General features: G+C 38.1%; 1 protein-coding gene across 16 annotated transcripts in view; it reads right to left on the bottom strand.

Moving 5' to 3' along the window:
* Positions 1–21,300, bottom strand: part of C10H12orf42 (chromosome 10 C12orf42 homolog) — a 193,300-nt gene that overhangs the window by 97,859 nt on the left and 74,141 nt on the right. For 15 of the 16 annotated variants that reach the window (XM_011769058.3, XM_011769056.3, XM_011769055.3 and 12 more), the window contains one exon: positions 889–957. The exons of the other annotated variant lie outside the window; for it this stretch is intronic. In XM_011769058.3, the coding sequence (XP_011767360.2) occupies positions 889–957 (69 nt within the window). The remainder of the gene's footprint in view (positions 1–888; positions 958–21,300) is intronic. 16 annotated transcript variants of the gene reach the window in all.

The raw sequence follows: 21,300 nt of genomic DNA, 5'->3' as shown, positions 1-21,300 counted from the left end.
AGTCACCATATGCTACTTTTCTGCAAGCTGTAATTTAAGCCAGTACTGCTCACAAATTTTGAAAAAGGGAGTCCACAGAAGAGAAAACTCTCTCCTCCTCATGTGCTTGGGATGTTGTGATTTCATCAGTGTTGCTGGACTGTGTGTTCCTTTTTAGAGGAAGTTGCAATTCCCTTCATGGTAAATAGGAGGGAAATGAAGGTGATTAAAGCCCTTAGGATGTAAATTTCAGTGTTGGCCAAAAGGTTCTTTTTATCCCAATCCTGCTTTTGTAAACAAAGCTCCAGTGGGACTGAATCTGGAAAGCTACCACAGCTCCATGACAACTGGACTAGCCAGCCATGGTGACCATCTCCATGTTCACATCATAGTCATTTATAGCCATGCATATGCACATCATAGGGACAAACATTCACTTTGGCTCTCACCAAGAAAAAGAGCATTAGCAACCAATTAGTAGAAGATGGTACAGGAGAGGAACACTACTAACAGGTCAACTTTTTGCCTAGTGAACTCAGCTGTAAATTTTTATGGATGATGGTAAGAAAAAATTATTGCCCTAGTTTCTGTATGTTGGTCACATAAATGCACTGAAAAGACCCCTAATGTACTGTGATTTCTATTCTTGGACATCAGTGGATGATACAGGTTTTTCTAGGTGTACATATCTGTGTGTAAAGAATAAGGAGGTAGCATGACTCTCAAACAGAGATCCAAGGTTTTCTAGGAAATGTCTTTTAACATCCTTCTTATTTTAAAATGTAAAAAATCCTTTACTAGTTATAAAGTCAAAAATACAAAGGAACAAATCTGCTTACACGTAAAGCAACTGAAGCCAAAAGGTCGGCACTATGGAGCAGCCCTGCACATAACACTCCACTGACTCACCTTTGCATGGGGTGTGCTTCTATCCCACAGGGTGGCACTGCTCACAATGGGAATGTAGCAAGGGGATTTCTGAAACATTAGAAACAAGGCATTTAGTATCACTTCAGTAATTCTTAGAAAGAAACATTTCCATTCCTGTGATGGTTTCTAGGCAGATCAGAAGCTAATTCTTTCAAACAATGGCTGTTCATTCACTGAGCACCCGATATTGCCCACAGCACTGTCCCAGGTGTTTTGGGAACAATGGTGAGCCCAAAACACAGTTCCCATCCTCAAGAGTCCAGAGTAAGCCACGGGTAGTAACGAAATAATCACACAAATAAATGTAAAATTTTAACTCTGATATATGTGATGAAAGAGAGAGACAAAGTATTTTGAAAATATGGTGATATATTGGGATGAAATAGAATTAAACATTTACACCCTTTGCCATGTGACTCTGCTGTACCTCCCATAGCCCGAAGCCCATCCCAGCTGAGCCCAATGCAGCCATAGTCAACCCACAGGTTCATGAACATAAGTAAGAAATGAATGTTTCTTGTTGAAAGTCACTTATTTGGAGTTGCTTGGCATGCAGAATTATCACTGTAGACACCTGTGACTGAAACAAATATACAAAACATACAATAGATAAACTCAGGGAGGTCAGAAGAGGTAATCCCTGAGGATCTCACAATGGAAGAGAACAAATTTACTTAACTATCAAACCAGACATTTGATTTGAAACTTACTTGCAATTTTACTTAAAATACCAAACCTTAATAAGATAATATCAGGATTTGTTTTCATACTTCTGGTTTTCAATTCAGTGCTTTTTATTTATTTAGTTATGCTCCTCAAGGTCTTTGACTTTCTGTTGCCCAATATTTGCTAAAACCAGTCTGTTAAGATTGGTGTCATGAAGGAGAGACCCCCAAAAAATCTATCACCAGGATACAAGTATATGTCAGAAAAACAATGGTGAGTCTGCCACTACCTTTCCCAGAGGTGATTAGAGTCTAAAGCAGAAGGTAGTAACCAAAGAATCACATAAATAAAGTTAAGATTCCAATAACACTAAATGTTCTGAAGGTACAGAAACAGGTGGAGTCAAGGAATATAGATTATGTAGACTTGGGTGAGGGCTAGAGACAGAAACTGAGACAAAAATGGAAGAAGAAACAAGAGCTTCTCTGAGATTAAAGTACCATGATAGAAGAATGGTGAGAAGAGCAGTAGAAGGGGGCCCAAGGGGGAAGAAATAGGTAAAATTACTAGAACTTGGAGTAAATAATTGGGGAGGGTAATAGATTTCACAGCACTGAAGGTGAGTAGTGCTACCACTGTGATGCATTTGTACTGCTGCCAAAGACAGGCGGGGTGCATGGGCCCGCCGATATGTCCTCCCATGAGATCAAGAAAATGTGTCTTCTACCTAGTATCCCTGACATCAACTCTGTGCTGGGCACATGGTAAGCATCCAGTCAATGCATTGAAAGAATGCAGGGGAACTCTCCTGTCATCCCAAAAGGAATGTGGTGTCACAGGCTGTGGAGCCAGAAGGAATTCTAAATTGCCAACATTTGCACTTGATAGATGAGGAAACTGCTCAAGATCACACAACTATGTAGTGACAAGCCAGGGCTCAAATTTCAGCATCTGGACTTTGTATTCTACCCATCATCCTCTGTTGGGTTATCAGCACACATGCATAGCCTTCGAACCTCAGCTGCCGGTTTGATTGGAAAAGCAACCCCATGTCTGCAGGGAGGGGAAGGAATTTCATTTAAAAGCAAGAATTACCAGGGGGAAAATCAGGCCCATCCCCATGATGTGCATCTCAGTTCTCCTCCTCCATGGACTTCCTGCTACTCACTCAAACCATGTACATTCACACATGTGGTATCTTCCAAGTAGGCAACCTTTGCCCAGGGCAATCAGCACGAAGCACTGAATGCTGTCCCAAACCACCCTGCTCTGATCCATTTTTTTATTTCAGTGGAGATTTCTTAGTGCCACTCCTCAGAGCTATGCAAGTTGTGGATGGCACAGCAGGGTGGCATCATTCACAGAGACTGTGATACAAAAACAGTACCTTTTAGGGTAGTTCAGTGTACCACCTGACCGTCTATACAACGCAGTCCTGAGATTTCTGTTGTCCAAACAACAAGACTTTATGGTAGCCAATAGCCCAAGGAAATCATGTGCATTCTGATTGCCTTGGTTTTTTAATTTTTTATAAAGCATTATTGAGATAAAGTTTATGTACAAATAGCTACATATATTGGACATATCCGCAGGAAGAAAGAACAATTAAGGAATGGGAGTACCTTAGAAACCTTTACCTTGAACTTTTAAGCAAGACGAGGAGTCCAGAAAGAAACAGACTAGGAGTACAGGTAGAATTTCCTGGTAAACAAAAGAGCTATTGTAATCAACAAGGCAAAAATAAATAACTAAAAAGCTTGAAAGAATAAAGTAGCTGGGATATTCATTGCCAGTCATTAATCTGATTTTCTAATGAATATGGTATTAGGCATTCATTAACAATCATTTGTGTTTATGTTGAACAGTGGATGTATAATGAAGGTTGGTAAATGAAAGCAAAATTAAACCAGGGAATTTTGGACACTTATAAAGCAATTAACTTGTTTGGCAGTAATTACACATTGAAAGCTAAATCAAGTGCATTTAGAAAGCCACAAGAGTCGCCACATAAACCAGAGGTGCTTTGCTCTAAAATAATAGAAAAGCCTCTCTTTCTTTCCAAATGAAAGAGAAAGGCAAAAGTATGGTATAAATGACAAACAAGGCTCAGGTCTAATGAAAAGAAATACGGTTACAGCCCATATGTTAGAGAAGAGGCAAGTTATGAAAAAATAGGACAGCTCAGCTAATTAAAGGAGGAAAAAAAAAAGCCTTTTGTAACAACAATGATGTGAAAACAGGTGGTATGTGCTAGAGAGTTGAGGTTTTTGTTCTGTTCACGCTCATAGGCATGCACACACATGCAAGCACACACACACGCATCTATACACTTGAACCACCTAATAGGTGCGTGAAGAGTAAAAACTGAATCCACCATCAGGTCCTTGGAAGGCCACAATATCTCAGAAGCAGGTCTTTGTCACTGACGATTTTGTAACATGATTCTCCAGATGAGTGTTTGACCACAGCCTTTTATTCAACCTAGCGCATGGCATTAGAGATCAGTCATTGAACACTCTCTGGGACTCTGTTATTTAAAAAGGGGGAGGGAATAAGGTACTATGGAAGATACAAAGGTGAGACCCAGGGAGAAACCATGACTGAACTGGTGATAAAGCAAAAGCAGTAAACATAAAATTTCATGCATCTACAAGATTCATCAACAGAAATGTTAGTATAAAAATGCATTTAAAATCCAATGAAGCTTTCAGATAAGGAATGAATTTTCTCAGAATTTTCAACCCTACAATATACTAGCCAAGAAATGCTACAGAAGTGCTGTTTTTGTGTATCTGTGTGTGTGGAGGGGCATGTTCCAACGGGATGATAAGGCTGGAGAAGGGAGTCGTCAGATGAGCCCAAAGGTCTGAGCAAAGGGATAAAGTTTTTCAAACTGGAGTCTTGATCATGCTCCTCAAAAAGATCTGAAGATTCATGACCTCTTTCTGTCTGACAAATACCTTCACAAATAGGGAGTTGTAGGCTCTCGAGGGTTAGTAACCAAAAGAAAAGTTCCCAGGGGGATCTATAAAGGGCAGCTGGCTTTGTGGAAACATTTGCAGAACGCTTGGGTGTCAACTATGCTGAAAGCAAATACTTGCTTTGCCTCTAAGATTGGAACGGAAACCAGGAGATAGCTTTTGAAATCCTTGCTTCAGTCATTAAACTGCTACCAAATAAAATAAAAAAAAAAACATGTTTGCCTTGATGTGGGATAGTGCATTTCTTTCTAAAGAAATAGTCTCTTTAAAACGTTAATCATTTTCTATCCAAGCAGAGGATCAAGACATTAAGATGAAATACTTGTTTCTCACTTATTTGAACCCGTTTTAAATATTTAGGTTGTCTACTTAGTTCTAATCTAATGTGGATTGTTTCACTTGCAGTTAACTTGGTTAGAAAATTACTGCCTGATTTTGGCCAAGATCTCATCGATATACCAATGTTCTATTTCATTCTCTTTGCAACAGACCCAATGCCATTCTCTGAGACATCATAGGCAAAGGCATTTAAATATCAGTAAATTCAGGGAATACATTATTCTTAAAGGCACCTACTACTAATCCAGGGCTTCTTACATTTTACTGTACATCCAAATCACCTGAGGAGTAGCTAAAATGCAGATTCTAATTCAGGAGGTCTAGAGGAGGGCCTGAGATTTTGGTTTTATAGCAAACTCCCAGGTGTTGTTGGTTCTGGAATAGCAAGGTACTGATCTACTGATCTTTGTAGATAGCTGCTTTCAAGAGGTTATATGGTCAAGACAAGACATAACTGAAGCCCTGGAAAGACATCAGTTCTTCCCCAAGAAGAGACGTGGATAGCGCAATGTATCAGAAATTAAGCAATAGAGGAATATCCATTAGAGATGAAACATACAAGGAAGGGGTCTGGTCACCACTGCTTCTAATCATCTATGTTTCCCAACTGCCATGGCTTTGCCGACACTTTTCTCTCCACTTGTCCAGATGTTGAGATTAAGACAATTCAGCTTATCAAATAGTTATTGGTTTGCCATGTACTATGTTCAGTACCAAGGATACAAAAATAAATGAAGCATAATGCTCCCCTGGTGCAATTACAACATAGCAGGATAAAGACTGTGAAAATGGATGCATAAGGTACCGGGGAGCTCATCTACCAGACCTGAGGAGAAGATTTAGACAAATGTGAAGAATCAGTAAACACTTCTTGGAAGAGATGTCAGCTGAGCAAGATGTTAAAGAAAGAGCAAAAAGAAAAAAAAATCCAGTTGAAAAAGAATAAGTAAAAGTAATGTTAATAGAGGGTCAGCATGGGGAAAGTGTAGACTGAGAGAACATTCTGACTCTGCTATGAGCTGCTGCCAGGTCAAATAGTAGATGTGCCCTGTAATAACTCCGTTTATCCTCCACCAAAGGACATTGAGAGCCAACAATTTTTATCCTTATTTTGTAGATGAAAAATCTGAAGCCCACAGAACTCAAGGACAGCCAAGGCAATATCACTGCGTAAGTGGTTGGAGTTGCGATTCCAAGGTGAGCCTTCCTAGTCATAAAGTCTGCAGACTCTTCACAGTGTTCAGGTGTCTCCCATCAGGATGACTGCAAAGGAGGAGGGCATGAGACAGCCAAGTGATTGAAAAAAAGAGATTGGCATTGTATTTTTACATAATGATTTTAATTTTTATTTTTCTTCCTTCAACTAGTATTTTGTTTAAATACACAGAAAAATACAGTAGACCTTTGACCAACACATGGGTTTGAACTGCGCAGGTCTACTAATACAGTGATTTTCTCCCATATTTGCCACCCCTGAGACAGAAGGTGAACCCTCCTCTTCTTCTCAGCCTACTCATTGTAAAGACAATGAAGATGAAGACTTTCATGATGGTTCACTGCTACTTAACAAATAGTAAATACATTTTCTCTTCATTATGATTTTCTTAATAACATCTTTTCTCTATCTTACTTTGAGAATACAGTATACAATATGTATAACATACAAAAATATGTGTGTTAATTGTTTCCGTTATTGGTAAAGCTTCCTGTCAACAGTAGGCTATTAATAGTTAAGTTTTGGGGGAGTCAAAAGTTGTGTATGGATTTCTTATTGCACAAGGGCAACTGCACCCCAACCCTCATGCTGTTCAAAGGTCAACTACAATTCATCCCAATCCCATAGTGATTTAAGATTTTAACCGCCTTGAGGAAGGCCTCCTGTTGACAAAGAATTTTGTACCCTTTAGACAAATGAGGTTTCATTCTTGCTCACATGCTTTAAAAGGTTGAGATTTTGAAAAATAAGATCAGACAGTAAAGGCTGAGACTGGACCAAGGGAATTGTGGACAAAGCCACAGCTAGCCCTATGGAGCCTTCAGGCAAAGCACAAAATAATTATTATCATCATCACAGTAACAATGGCACGCCCCTCTTGGCAGATAAGGCCCCATGGTAGCACTTAGTCTAGCCATTAAATGCACCAAAATTTTAGCCTCTTCCTATCCCCTTGGCTTGGAGTCTTGTGTAAGGTATACCATCCAAACTTACATGGTGGTCCTGATTGTGGGCACCTTCCCCTGGAGTACATAGTATATCGTGAATATAGAAACTAGATTCTGGAGAGTGACGTGGAAATATAGGCTGTGGGTATAGTAAACACCATTTTTAGGAATTTAACCATGCATGAGAAACAAGAGATGGAGCAGCAGCCAGATAGAGCAGCAGGGTCAAGTGTTGACTTTTTCTCCCCCTAAATAATCAGAGAGATCTGGGAAAGCTTAGAAACAGAGGAAGAGGATGTGGAGGTGAGGAAGTAGGCTTAACACACACAATAGTCAACTTTAAATTCAAAAGCATCAGCTCTTAATTCTAATCTTCTCTTCAAGGAAAACAAAATCATCTAGGAGGAAAAGTTTCTTTTTATCTAAGAAGATATAAACCTGATTCCTCTCTCAATAAGTACCAAGTCTCAAATTTGAATAAAATAACTTATTATTTGTGTATGATTATAAAACTGATTCCTCAATTTGTCATTGACAGCCACTAATTTCAGAAGCCCAAGAGTAACAATGGGAAAATGGATTTTTAACCTATAGAGTATATAGATTATTGCATTTTATTAAAGTATAGCTTGTAGACAAGCTTCTTAAAGTTTCAACAAACTGTTCAAAACCAAAAACTGTATATTTTTTGTCATCTCCTGTTTTAACTGTCTCCTAGCTGAAAGCACAAAAGCGCATCTGCTGGTAACTCTTCCCTTCCTCTGGTAGCTAAAAAATCCAGGAGATGAACAAGTTATATTTGATGTATCCATACATTAGCAATTTCATTATAAATAAATGATCATAATTTTTAAGCATAGATTAACATAGTAAACTCTTTAAAAGATTAACCTTAGTAATAACCAACAGGAATAAAGAGGGTTAGCATTTTAGTTAATCGCATATTTCATGTTTTATCATGGTTACCATTTCAGAAGACTCATTGAATTTTTAGGAACCCGCCAGTCTAGTCAAAAGAAATCACAAATCCTTAACTAACATATGCTAACTTTTCTTTGAGGAACAAAAGAAGCATCTTTGTTTGTTCCTCACCAGCAAACACTGAGCCATCTAAAAGGAGTCCTTTCAGTGGTAATGTTAGCAGGGAAATTCAATTGTATTTAATTAAGTTCTTCCCCCAAAAACTGCACACAGAAGCATCAAAGAGGTTATCAGAGGTCAGATGCCTGTCATGACTTTCTGACCCTCCCAAAATGCAAAATAAAAGATAGTGGTATCCCTGCTGGTAAGATGGGCTTCCACATTTGTGTCTCTCCCTTTCTGCTTTAATTTAATAGCAATCAGCACAATATGGCTGCTTTTTTCTGAACAATAGGACGGGCAGAAGTTAGATTTACAACGCTGCAAGGGGGAGGATAGGAGACAAGGGAGGCTCACTATGGCTTTTAAGGTTCAATAAGAACATCACTTTGATACCCATAAAAAAAAAAAACTTGAAAATCTATTTAACATTCATTGTGGCCAAAAATGGACAGATGTGCACTTCTCAAATCTCGTAGTCTAGAATTATCTTAAATTGTCAACTTTTTAATAGATCTTTTTTTAAGATGGGTATGCAGATAAATAAGACTTCTTCCTACCAAAAAATAATTATGATATCGTGTCATGCATCTAGCAGTTCCTTGACTTTAAAAGAATGTATTATTTTCATCATGATTTTTATTTTCTAAATTTTATAATTTTCACAAGTCTACTAACAATCTTATATTGAGCACAATATACAAAGATGGTCAGAAGTACAAACGTGTTTTATGAAACCAGGGAAAAGTTAATTAACCCAAATGTTATTTAGAGTCTTGAATGTCTAATTGCAAATGAATCCCAGACATGGAACTTACTTCCTGAGACATTTCATATTTAGGAAATTACATTTCTAAGTGACACTGTAAGGAGAATCTCAGAATCTGGGGCCCAGAATACATCTTAAAGATCATTTAATCCAACATGCCAGCTGATGTTTGAATTTCCCCCATAACTCTCCCACCCCACTGCCATCCAGTCAGTAGTTGGATAATTCTGCTAAGACTTCAAATTCACTGTTTCTTGCAGCCACTCACTTCCAGGGAGACACTATTTTCAGAAGCAAAAATTGAAAAGCCTAAACTAAAAGGAGCCTTAATTTTGAGGTCAAGAACCCTAAGTGTTAATCCTGCTTCTCCAATCAATTTAGGATCTTAAGTAATCCATTTAATCTTCTCTGTGCTTGTCTGAAAAAGAAGCAAAAATATTTGTGTGATCATCTGTGAGCCAAGATCCTTGTGTTCCAATTTGTGTGTTTTCTCCTACAGAATTTTTAAGTCAGGACAACTTAAATGCCAACTCACACCAAGTGGGGAGGGGCTCCCTGGAGACGCTTCCAGGTTTCACAGGAAAGAGGCCCTGACTGACGGGCATGATTGTCATGGCCACAAGCAAGCCCCAGGATGGATGGGGAATATCTACCCATACTTCAACCATCTTTGTTCTAGGTAATGCCTTGGAAAGAGCTGCCAGAAGAACATTTGAACTGTATCTTTATTCCAGCAAGAATAGCATGGAAAGCAGGGCAGGTGAGAACAGAGGAGTTATTCCCAGGGTGGTTCTAGTCTTAGGGATCAAAGCAGTCCCACTTTTGTCCTTTCAGACAAGCAAATCAGATTAAAAGTAGAAGACTCTGTATGTTCACGTCTATTCACACTCTTGAAAGCCAGCCACAAGGAAAGCAGGAAGAGAAATCAACGGTTACTGAGCACATCCCAGCAACTGTATGGAGTAGGTACTGTCATCTCTATTTAGATAAAAAAGCTGACTGAAAGATTAGATGATAAGTCCAAGGATACTCAGTTACCAAGCAAGGAGGATTTGAACCAAGATGTGTGCTCAAAGTGCCTCCAAATATACCCCAATAACTTTTACTATTATTCTTAATTTCCTTCAAGACATGTGCACAGAAAAATACTAGACAGCAGTTGTTTCCACCCTCCCTTGTCCACGCTGTAGTGCGTTGCACACCTGCAGATTCATTTGCCAGCCTTATGATCATATCAAGCTAATATGCAGCTAGCTAATTTGCTATATATAAAAAACTATCTCTTTTAGTAATAACATTATTCTAATAGAACTATATAGCCAATTCTATTAATATTTTTAATATGCAAAAGCTTTAAAAATCATAATCAAAAGGGAATTTACTGTCAATTTTATTAAGCAAAACTGTAGCAGTGTATTCTTACCATGACACTCTACTTTTTTTCATTTGATATAATGTTGTCAGATACAATAGAGTTACTATGCAGAAGTGAAAGCATAGAAAGTAAAATTGTGATACAAACAATCATTGCTATAATCTGAATGTTTGTATCTCTCCAAAACTCATGTGTTGAAATCTAATCCCCAACCCCTTAATACCATATGTTGTTATTAAGAAGTCGAGTCTCTGGGAAGTGACTAGGTCATCAGGGTGGAGCCCTCATGAATAGGATTAGTGCCCTTATGAAAAAGAAACCCAGGGGAGCTTGTTATCTCCTTCTGCCATGGGAGGAACACAGAAAGAAGGCATCTCAGCGGCAGAAAGCAAGCCCTCACCAGACACTGAATCTATTTGTGCATTGATCTTGGACTTCCCAGCCTCCAGGACTATTAGCAATAAATGTCTGTTGTTTATAAATTACCCTATCTAAAGTATTTTGTTACAGCATCCTGAACAGACTAAAACAATTATGTATACATGCGTGCACATGCATGCACACAAACACACACACACATACATAGAGGGAGACAAGCAGAGAGAAAGAAATTGACTTAAAAAGTTTATTTGAAGGCTGTACCATACTTCTACTCTAAATATAAGCCATAGAGGAGCCCAAGATGGTTACCAATGCAATGATCACTGGCAACTAACTATAGTGATCTGAGTTTGTAGAGCATAAAGTAAACTACACTCAACAAAGGTGCCACATCAGGACTTGCAACGAAGGCAGCAAAACACCATCCGATAACCCAGGATAAAGCACATTTTCTGAAACTCTTTCTGAAGACTCACATTTTAACTGAGTTTAAATTTTTAACCTTGGAATCAGCACAAGTAAAATGTCATAGTTCAGAACTGAAATGAGAAATATATTGAAGACCCAGCCCATTTTTATTAAACCTCATTTCAACTAAACACTAAGATTGTTTTAACTCCACTAAACAGTAATAACCAAATAAATAGTATTGTGATATACACACGTGCGATGGTGTTTATCAGATAAACTGGAATAAAATTTGAAAGAGACAGCCAGGTGCTGTGGCTCACATCTGTAATCCTAGCACTTTGAGAAGCCAAGGCAGGCAGATCATCTGGGGTCAGGAGTTCGAGACCAGACTGGCCAGCATGGCAAAACCCTGTCTCTACTAAAAATACAAAAATTAGCTGGGCATGGTGGTGGGCACCATGCTACCAAGAAGCTGAGGCAGGAGAATCGCTTGAATCTGGGAGGCAGAGGTCGCAGTGAGCCAAGATTGCACCACTGCACTCCAGCCTGGGTGACAGAGCGAGACATCATCTCAACAACAACAACAACAACAAAAACACATTTGAAAGAGATTAATGTTCTGTATCAAGAAACAAATGTGGCTTTCCTTTTGCCATGGGAGGATGTATGCTGTTCACGATGGGTAAAGAATGGACCCTGGAGCCTGACATACTTTATTCACCTCTTCCTCCTTTTGCTAGTTCTGTGATCTTCAGTAAATATTAACAAAAGCAACCTTTTATCAAACACCCACTCTGTTCCAGACATTTTACGTGCATTGGCTCTTTTAATCACAGTCATAGATATGAGAGAAAATGATGAGTGAAACAATAATATAAACAAATACGATCCAGTTAAATTTGTTTTTCTTTAGAAATAAGCCATCTTAACAATGGAAAAGGCAGTCATCCCCTAGCATGAGAACCAAATATACAAGGACAGTGGGGAAAAAAAACCAAAGGTCAGTTTAAAACCAAATGGTGTCTATGAAATGTAGTGAAAGTAAGCAAATAATTCTTGCATGATTTTGACCACAGAAGCATAGTAAGAGCTGTGTGCACTTGGTTTCTTCAAAAAGGGGATAGCATGGCTAGCAATGAATATGGCCAAGGAATGTGTGATGATATGGTTAGAAAGGTGGTGATAAATATGCCTACTCTGATCAAAAAGTGCAGCCCTGCAAGACTGCCATACACATTGTACAGACCTCCTCATAAACAGTCAAAAGAGGAGATAAATAAAAATATTAATGTTTAAGGGGGAATAATTTGTTTAAATTTTAAATTCAAGCATATATGTTTGAAAACTTCTGGATATTATAGACTCCTTTCTTTTCTTGCAGATTCTAGCCAGGGCAACGAAATTAATGCATTATATAACTACACGTTCACACTATCTCACCTGTCCCTCAAACCAGTCAACCCTACCACTAGATGAAAACATGGGACTGAGATACCAAAGCCATTAGGCAGCCTGTTCCTTGACGGTTTCCACTTCTGGGAATGTAGGACATTCCCAGAGAAGGAACAGCCAAAGAGGTTATGGCCTAAATTTTCTAGGCAAGGAAGCAAGTCCTATACCCAGTCAGACATCACACCTGGTAAGAAGTGATAAATTGGGGTCTCATCCCAGAACCCCTGAATGCAAAGCTCATGCCTCCCTCACTTTATTCCCCAAAGCAAGTCCGTATCAGTTAGTATTTCCTCTGGCACATCATACGCATATAGCAGATATAGCTCACTGATTTGTTTTTTCCAACTTTTATTTTAGATACAAGGGGTGCATGTGCAGGTTTGTCACGTGAGAATATTGCATGATGCTAAGGTTTGGGATACAGATCCTATCACCCAGGTAGTGAGCACAGTACCCGATCGGTAGTTTTTCAACCCACATTCCCCAACTTCCTCTCCCCTCTAGTAGTCCACAGTGTCTATTGTTCCCAAATTTATACCCATGTGTGTTCAATATTTACTTTCCACTTGTGAGAATACGCAGAATTTGGTTTTCTGCTCCTACATTAATTCACTTAGGATTATGGCCTCCAACAGCATCCATGTTGCTGCAAAGGACATAATTTCACTCTTTTTATGGCTGCATCGTATCCTATGGTGTATATGTACCACATTTTTAAAGTCTAATCTACCACTGATGGGCACCTGGGTTAATTCCATGTCTTTACTACTGTCAATAGTGCAGTGTTGAACATGAAAGTGCACATGTCTTTTTGGTGAATTGCTTTATTTTCTTTTGAGTATATACCCAATAATGGGATTGCTAGGAGGAATGGTAGCTAAGTCCTTTGAGAAATCTCCAGACTGCTTTCCACAGTGGCTGAATTATTTACATCCCCACCAACGGTGTATAAACATTCCCTTTTCTCCACAGCCTCACCAGCATCTATTGTTTTTTGACTTTTTAATAATGGCCGTTTTGACTGCTGTAAGATGGCATCTCACTATGGTTTTGATTTGCATTTCTCTGATGATCAGTGATATTGGACATTTTTTCATATATTTTTTGGCTCCTTATATGTTTTCTTTTAAGAAGTGTTTGTTCATACACTTTGCCCATTTTTAATGGTGTTAATTGTTTTTTGCTTGTTAATTTAAGTTCCATATAGATTCTGGATATTTAGCCTTTGTGGGATGCATAGTTTGCAAATATCTTCTCCCATTTTGTAGGTTCTGTTTACTCTGTGGATAGTTTCTTTTGCTGTGCATAAGCTCTTTAGTTTAATTAGGTCCCACTTGTCTATTCTTTGTTTTGTTGCAATTGCTTTTGGAAACTTAGTCAAAACTTATTTGCCAAGGCCAATGTCAAGAAGAGTATTTCCTAAGTTGTCTTCTGGATTTTTATGGTTTGAGCTGTTACATTTAAATCTTTGATCCATTTTGGGTTAATTTTTGTACATGGTGAAAGGTGATGAAAGTATCTTCAGCATATAGCTAGCCAGTTATCCAAGCACCATTTATTGAATAAGGAGTCCTTTTCCCATTGCTTGTTTTTGTCAGCCTTGTTAAAGATCAGATGGATGTAGGTATGTGGCTTCATTTCTGAGTTTTCTAACCTGTTCCATTTGTCTATGTGTCCATTTTTGCACCAGCACTATGCTGTTTTGCCTACTGTATAGCTTTACAGTATAGTTTGAAGTCAGATAGTGTGATGCCTCCAGCTTTGCTCTTTTTACTTAGGATTACTTTGACTATACAACCTCTTTTTTCATTCTGTATGAATTTTATTTTGGTATTTACTCTATTATTATTATTATTATTATTATTATTTCAATAGTTTGGGGGAACAGGTGGTGTTTGGTTATATGGAGAAGTCCTTTAGTGGTGATTTCTGAGATTTTGGTGCATCCATCACCTGAGCAGTGTGCAGTGTACTCAGTGTGTAGTCTTTTTTCCCTCACCCATCTCCCACCCTTCACCCCAAGTTCCCAAAGTCCACTGTATCATTCTTATGCTTTTGTGTCCTAATAGCTTGGCTCCACTTATAAGTGAGAACATGTGATGTTTGGTTTTCCATTTCTAAGCTACTTCACTTAGAATAATGGTCTCCAACTCCATTCAGGTTGCTGCAAATGCCATTATTTTGTTTCTTTTTATGGCTGAGTACTATTCCATGGTGTGTGTGTGTGTGTGTGTGTGTGTGTGTGTGTGTTTATATATATCATATACATCATTATAATTTTCTTTATCCACTCATTGGTTGATGGACATTTAGGCTGGTTTCATATTTTTTCAATTGTGAATTGTGCTGCTATAAACATGCATGTGCAAATGTGTTTTTCTTTTCTTCTGGGTAGATACTCAGTAGTGGGATTACTGGATCAAATGGTAGTTCTACTTTTAGTTCTTTAAGAAATCTCCATATTGTTTTCCACAGTGGCTGTACATTCCCATCAGCAGTGTAAAAGTGTTCCCTTTCACCACATCCATGCCAATATCTATTTTTTTTTAATTTTTTAATTATGGCCATTCTTGCAGGAGTAAGGTGGCATCACATCGTGGTTTTGATTTGCATTTCCCTGTTAATTAGTGAGGTTGAGCATCTTTTCTTATGTTTGTTGGCCATTTGTCTATCTTCTTTTGAGAACTGTCTATTTATGTCCTTAGCCCACATTTTTTATGGGATTGTTTGTTTTTTTCTTGCTGATTTGTTTGAGTTCCTTGCAGATTCTGGATACCAGTCCTTTCCCAGATACATAGAATCGTTTTTCCAGTTCTAGCAAAGAATAACATTGGTAGTTTGAAAGGAATAGCATTGAATCTGTACATTTCTTTGGGTAGTATGGCCATGTTTATTAAATTGATTCTTTCAATCTATGAGCATGGAATATTTTTTCATTTACTTGTGTTGTGTCTGATGTTTTTAAGCAGTGTCTTATAGTTCTTCTTGAAGCGATCTTTCACTACCTTAGCTAGCTGTATTCCTAGATATATTTCATTTTCTTTGTGGCTATTGTAAGTAGGATTGTGTTCTTGATTTCACTCTCATCCTGGAAGTTGCTGCTGCACAGAAATACTACTGATTTTTATACATTAACTTCGCATCCTGAAACTTTACTAAAGTTGTTTATCAAATCTAGGAGCCTTTTGGCAGTCGTTCTAGACACAGAATCATATTGTAAGTGAAGAGAGATAGTTTAACTTCTTATTTTCCTATTTGGACGCCTTTTATTTCTTTCTCTTGCTTGATTGCTCTGACTAGGACTTCTAGTATTATGTTGAATATGAGTGGTGAGAGGGGCATCCTTGTCTTCAAAGATACAGAATGTCAGTCTGGATAAAAAGATAACAATCAACCATCTGTTGTCTTCAAGAGACCTGTCTTACATGTAACAACATCCATGGGCTCAAAGTAGAAGGATAGAGAAAGATCTACCATGAAAACAGAAAACAACAACAAAAAAAGAGTAGGAACTGCTATTCTTATATTAGGAAAAAAAAAAAACATACTTTAAACCATGAGAATTGAGAAGGATAATGAAAGACATGACATAATAATAAAAGGTACAATCAAATAAGAAGCCTTAAATATCCTAAATATATACACACCCAACAGTGGTGCACCCAGATTCATTAAACGAGTTCTTCTTGGCCTATGAAATGACTTAGACAACCACACAATACTACTGGGAGACTTCAATACCCCTCTGACAGCATTAGATGGATCATCAAGGCAGAAAACTAACAAAAAAAACTCTGGACTTAAACTCAACACTTGACCAACTAACAGACATCTAGAGAACGCTCCACTCAACCACCACAGAATATATATTATTCTCATCTGCACACAGAACATACTCTAAGATCAGTCACATTCTCCGTCATAAAGCAAGTCTCAATTAATTTTTAAAAATTGAAATCATACCAAGAACACTCTCAGATCACAGTGCAATGATAATAGAAATCAATATCAAGTGCTTTTGATTTTTAAGATAGCTGTTGAATAATGTTCTGCAAAATGCCATGACCACCTGTGACTCATGCTTTACAGTAACATATGCTTTCAGAGTTTAATTTGGTTTTGAACAGGAGTAAATGTGCCAAAATTCAGACTGTAAGATATTCATAATTAGGGACAGAACACAATAGTCACCTTACGTGAAGAGCAATTATTTAACTTGAATTCATGAATTGCTTGATGGTGTTTTCTTGTGGAGACAGGCACAGCTGCCATGCTGATAAAGTGCCAAATTTTATTCTTTTTTTCCCCTCCTGTTTCCAAGAAGAGAAAACTCTTCTGCCTTTTTCTATAGGTTTCCTCATTCTTTTCAGATGGGTCTACATGATTTAGCAGGTGATTACTGAGGCACCATTGTCTTTGTTTAGTGGTGTTTTTTTATTGGCCTTTCTGCAACTGAGTGTGTATGCATGTGCAACTTGTGCAACACATGGGTCTGTGTGCTAGATGTCATTTTGGTTGCTTGTTTTCGTTTTAATCAAAATTTATGTTATTCTGTAGGGATATGCACATTTTCATAAAATAATGTAAAAATTGATATAAAAAGTAATGTAGGTCTAAAAAAAAAAAAAAAAAGGTTGTGACTCCCAGTTTTTCAGTTGATTTGGAGAGCTGGTGAAGCTTGCAAAATCTGAGAGAACGTTCTGTGAACCAAAAGGTTTAGTGCATTATAGGGAATGGGGAGAAGTGAGTGGCCCGCTGCACTGGGCAGAGTTCAACATATTGGAAAAATATACACATTTTCTTGAGGGCCTGGAAATCCAGTAATGGCCAGAGAGCAACTCCGCAGAGAGATTTAAATTGGTTATTTTCAACAAGGCAATACAGGAATGATAAATTTCATGGGAATAAAACATCCTCTTGAGACTGAAGAAAGCATTAAAGCATCTGACCTGAGACCACCCCCAAAAAGTACTGTGTTTATTCACATACATGCTACATTTATTACTATATGCAAACAGCTAAAAAAAAAAAAAAAAAATAGTTTGCTTCCAGGAATACAAAGACAGATATTTTTGCCCTGACAAAACTATTTTACAAACATTCTATCTTCTCCGTTAAAAGGATCTCCTGTTCTATACTTTACATAATTCTGATTTTATCTTCTTTCAACTCAATGACCTTGAGAACTGACACAGAGTTCTTCACCTCTGTTTTACTCTTCTAAACGTTGAATAGCATGCTTCAAAGCAAGCTTTGTAACTGAGTTAAATGTTTGTTTTTACACTAGTTTCACAAAAGATATTACAACTAGTATGTGCAAGGACAATGGATTGATGTTTTTTTTATTAAGAGAAAGGGCCTATCCTTCCCCTATTTTCAAACACGGACTTTGATAATTTTGTCTTCACTCCATACCTTCCCTATGTCACTGTATTAAAAGCTATTTGAGGCCGGGCACAGTGGCTCAAGCCTGTAATCCCAGCACTTTGGGAGGCTGAGACGGGCGGATCACAAGGTCAGGAGATAGAGACCATCCTGGCTAACACGGTGAAACCCCGTCTCTACTAAAAAAATACAAGAAAACTAGCCGGGTGTGGTGGCGGGCGCCTGTAGTCCCAGCTACTCGGGAGGCTGAGGTAGGAGAATGGCATAAACCTGGGAGCCAGAGCTTGCAGTGAGCTGAGATCCGGCCACTGCACTCCAGCCTGGGCGACAGAGCGAGACTCCATCTCAAAAAAAAAAAAAAGCTATTTGAATATACTAGTCCAGGAAGAGTTTGTTTGAATACATAAATTACTCTCTTCAATATTCAGGAGATAGTCAACATTGCACATAAACTAAAAAGAGTAACATAGGCATAACTTCCCTCTTCTATCTCTGAAATATGAACAATACTTGAGTAATTTTAATGTGAAAATCCCCCCACTAAACAGTGGCAAAGTTCGTATGCTGTAAGTGATTTAAAGGGTAAACCTGATTATCTTGTAGCACTAACCAGTCTCTCTCCCTCTTCTCTCGTATTGCTCTCATCCAAACCATTCCCTAAAATGACCTGAACTGATCTTCCCAAAGAATAATTAAACTTCATGTTATTTTCCCTGCTCATAAATCACCAGAGGTTCTTCATACTCCTCCATTTGGCACTTAAGAGCTTCAGCTCCTTTATCCAAACCATCTTTCAGCCTTAGCCTCCATATTCCCCTGCACACACCTTTTCACACACCTCACTGTTCACTTTGCACTTTACACTTTCCCATGTGTATGGCAGCATCCATACTTTGTCTCTTGCCTTCCACTCTCTTCTCTCCTATCTGCATCCAGGTCCCAATCTTAATTACTGAAGAGACTGCTATTAACCTTTAAGCACTTTTAGAAGAGAAACTATCTTAATTATTTTTGAATCCTCTCAGTAACTGGAAAGTTATACTGGGTAGATGTTTGTACAAGGTTTGCCGGATAGATAAATGGATGGATGCAGAAATGGATAGGATAAGAAGTGGATGGACCGATGAGTGAGTGGATAGAAAGATAATGAATCAATGGATAAATGGGTGAAGGTATGCAGGAGTCAATGGTTAGATTAATTAATGAATGGCATTATTAACATGAGACTTAAGTAACAGAAACCAGATTTTATCAAGTTAGCTGACACTGAAGAATTCTGGCAAAGAATATCCATTAACTCTTAATTCTGTCTAATTCAACTTTGTTCACAAAGACATTTTTAAAAGATAACTTTGCTATTCTACCCTATGGCCAAGAGTTATTTAGAATAATTTCTTATTTCTACAACTAACATAGAAATGGCATTTAAATTAACCTCAAACCAGATCTATTTCTAAAGTACTACCTAACCAAATCCTCCTCCTTTTGCTGACTGGAGAAATATTTGCTCTTGATGGAGTAATCCTCACATCGGAAAAATTCAGGGTTTTGGAATCATCAATTCATGAATACAGGTCTCCTAGAATCCAAATCAAAGGACATGAAAGCCAGGTACCAGCAGGCATGCCCTCTTCTTAGATAGGATCATATAGCCTACTCTTATCTAACATATAATGCTAAGAAGATAATCTGATCTCCAACAAGCCCCAGATCATGAGCAGCTACTGTGATACAGGAAGAGGAGCCAGTTTAAACCAGTGTAATCACTGCAATAAACACTAACAGTTTATAATCAACAGATAAGCCCCCCCAAAAAAAGGCTTTTAAAACTGTTTAGGAAGCTCATTTTCTGTATGTAACATTCCGTTATTTATTTATTTATTTATTTATTTTTTGGTAGCTATATTACACAGTTTGCTTATCTTATATCTACTATTGACAAAGGTCTGCAGTTCTTTCCACATGTGCTTCTGGTAGTCTCAGCCCATCAGGGAAAAAGAATTAAACAGATGAGTCCTGAACAGCTGTACTAGAGGGGAAAAATCTAAGTCAGTCTCAGGATATATGGGAAGCTCCCCAAAGAAAGCGTCATCCAAACTTAGATCTAGATGAAAGTTAAATGAAAATATGAGGTATGGCAGGAAGGGCTGCACGCACAAAGGCTATCATCTTTCAATGTTGGTACATTCAGAGAAGCACAGGGAGTTCAGTGAGATGGCAATCTAAGGAGGAAACAAAGTTTAAGGCAGATAAAAGCAGGAGAGGAAGCAGGGTTGAGATGGCAAAGAACCTTAAAAAAAAATTGTAAAGGAGTTTTGAATTTATTCTGAAGGCAATAAGGAGTGATCAGGTTTTAAACAAAGGTATAAATTTTTAAGCCAAGATATGTTTTATACTTGATCTTAGCCAAAAGTGGTCCAAGATAGGTTTTAGAAAGGTCACCTTGGGCCCCAGGTGGAAGTTGCATGGGATAAAACAGACTAGAGGAGAATCGGGACATAGAGGGAGATGGGTGACGAGATAGGAAGCAGTGGGGAAGACAAGTCCTTCACCTCCCCAGGGCTGCTCCTATAATCCAGTCTAACCTACCATGGACCATGGTGGTGATGGCTATAAAGACCAGTGACTCCAACTCTCTGAATGTCCCTAAACAGAGTCCCCCATGCTGGACTCTCAAATTCTCCAACTCTGCTCTGCACACTTGCCAGTCCTTCAGACCTATTTGTGTCCACTCCTTTAACTAAAGCTGACGTCCTCAGCTTGACCTTGGTCTTTCTGAGAATATTAGCTCAGAATCACCCTCCAGTCATTTCCATTTCTGGCCGCCTTGGGTGGATACCTTGTCATAGCTCTGCTTCCTGGGGCCCAAACCCTGATATTATTTGCCTCCAGTTTCAATCAAGCAGGGGCTTTATACAGAAGGTTTTCTGCCACAAAACTAAATGTGTGCAAAGGGATTTCTATAACAAAAATTTCCATAACTGTGATTAATTGTATAAAATTATGTAACAATACTATATATAGTTGTTTTGTATAAACAATAATTGGCTGTTATATTAACGTGTGACCAAATAAATGATATGGATATCATATAAAATTGCATTTTTAAAACCATTTCTTTAGAAAGGAAATGTTACAGAGGGGAAAAGTTGTATTGTCCTACATAGGCATACTTTTACATAGTTGTTTTCATTGTAAACATATGTTTTTTCAATGTAACATTATATTGTAGATATTTTGTAATTGCTACAGCTTGATAATTAACATTTCAAACAACCTGGTTTTGTCTGCTTAGGTGGGTTTGCAGTATCCCTCTAACTGAATCCTTTGTACTTACAAAAACAACCCTAGGAAAAGTACACACTGGGGGCTTCTTTCCTTTGAAGATT

Source organism: Macaca nemestrina, chromosome 10 (genome assembly GCF_043159975.1).
Source record: "Macaca nemestrina isolate mMacNem1 chromosome 10, mMacNem.hap1, whole genome shotgun sequence".
NCBI lineage: Eukaryota > Metazoa > Chordata > Mammalia > Primates > Cercopithecidae > Macaca > Macaca nemestrina.
Note: the sequence above shows the minus strand (reverse complement) of the source record. Positions and strands in the feature narration are given on the sequence as shown.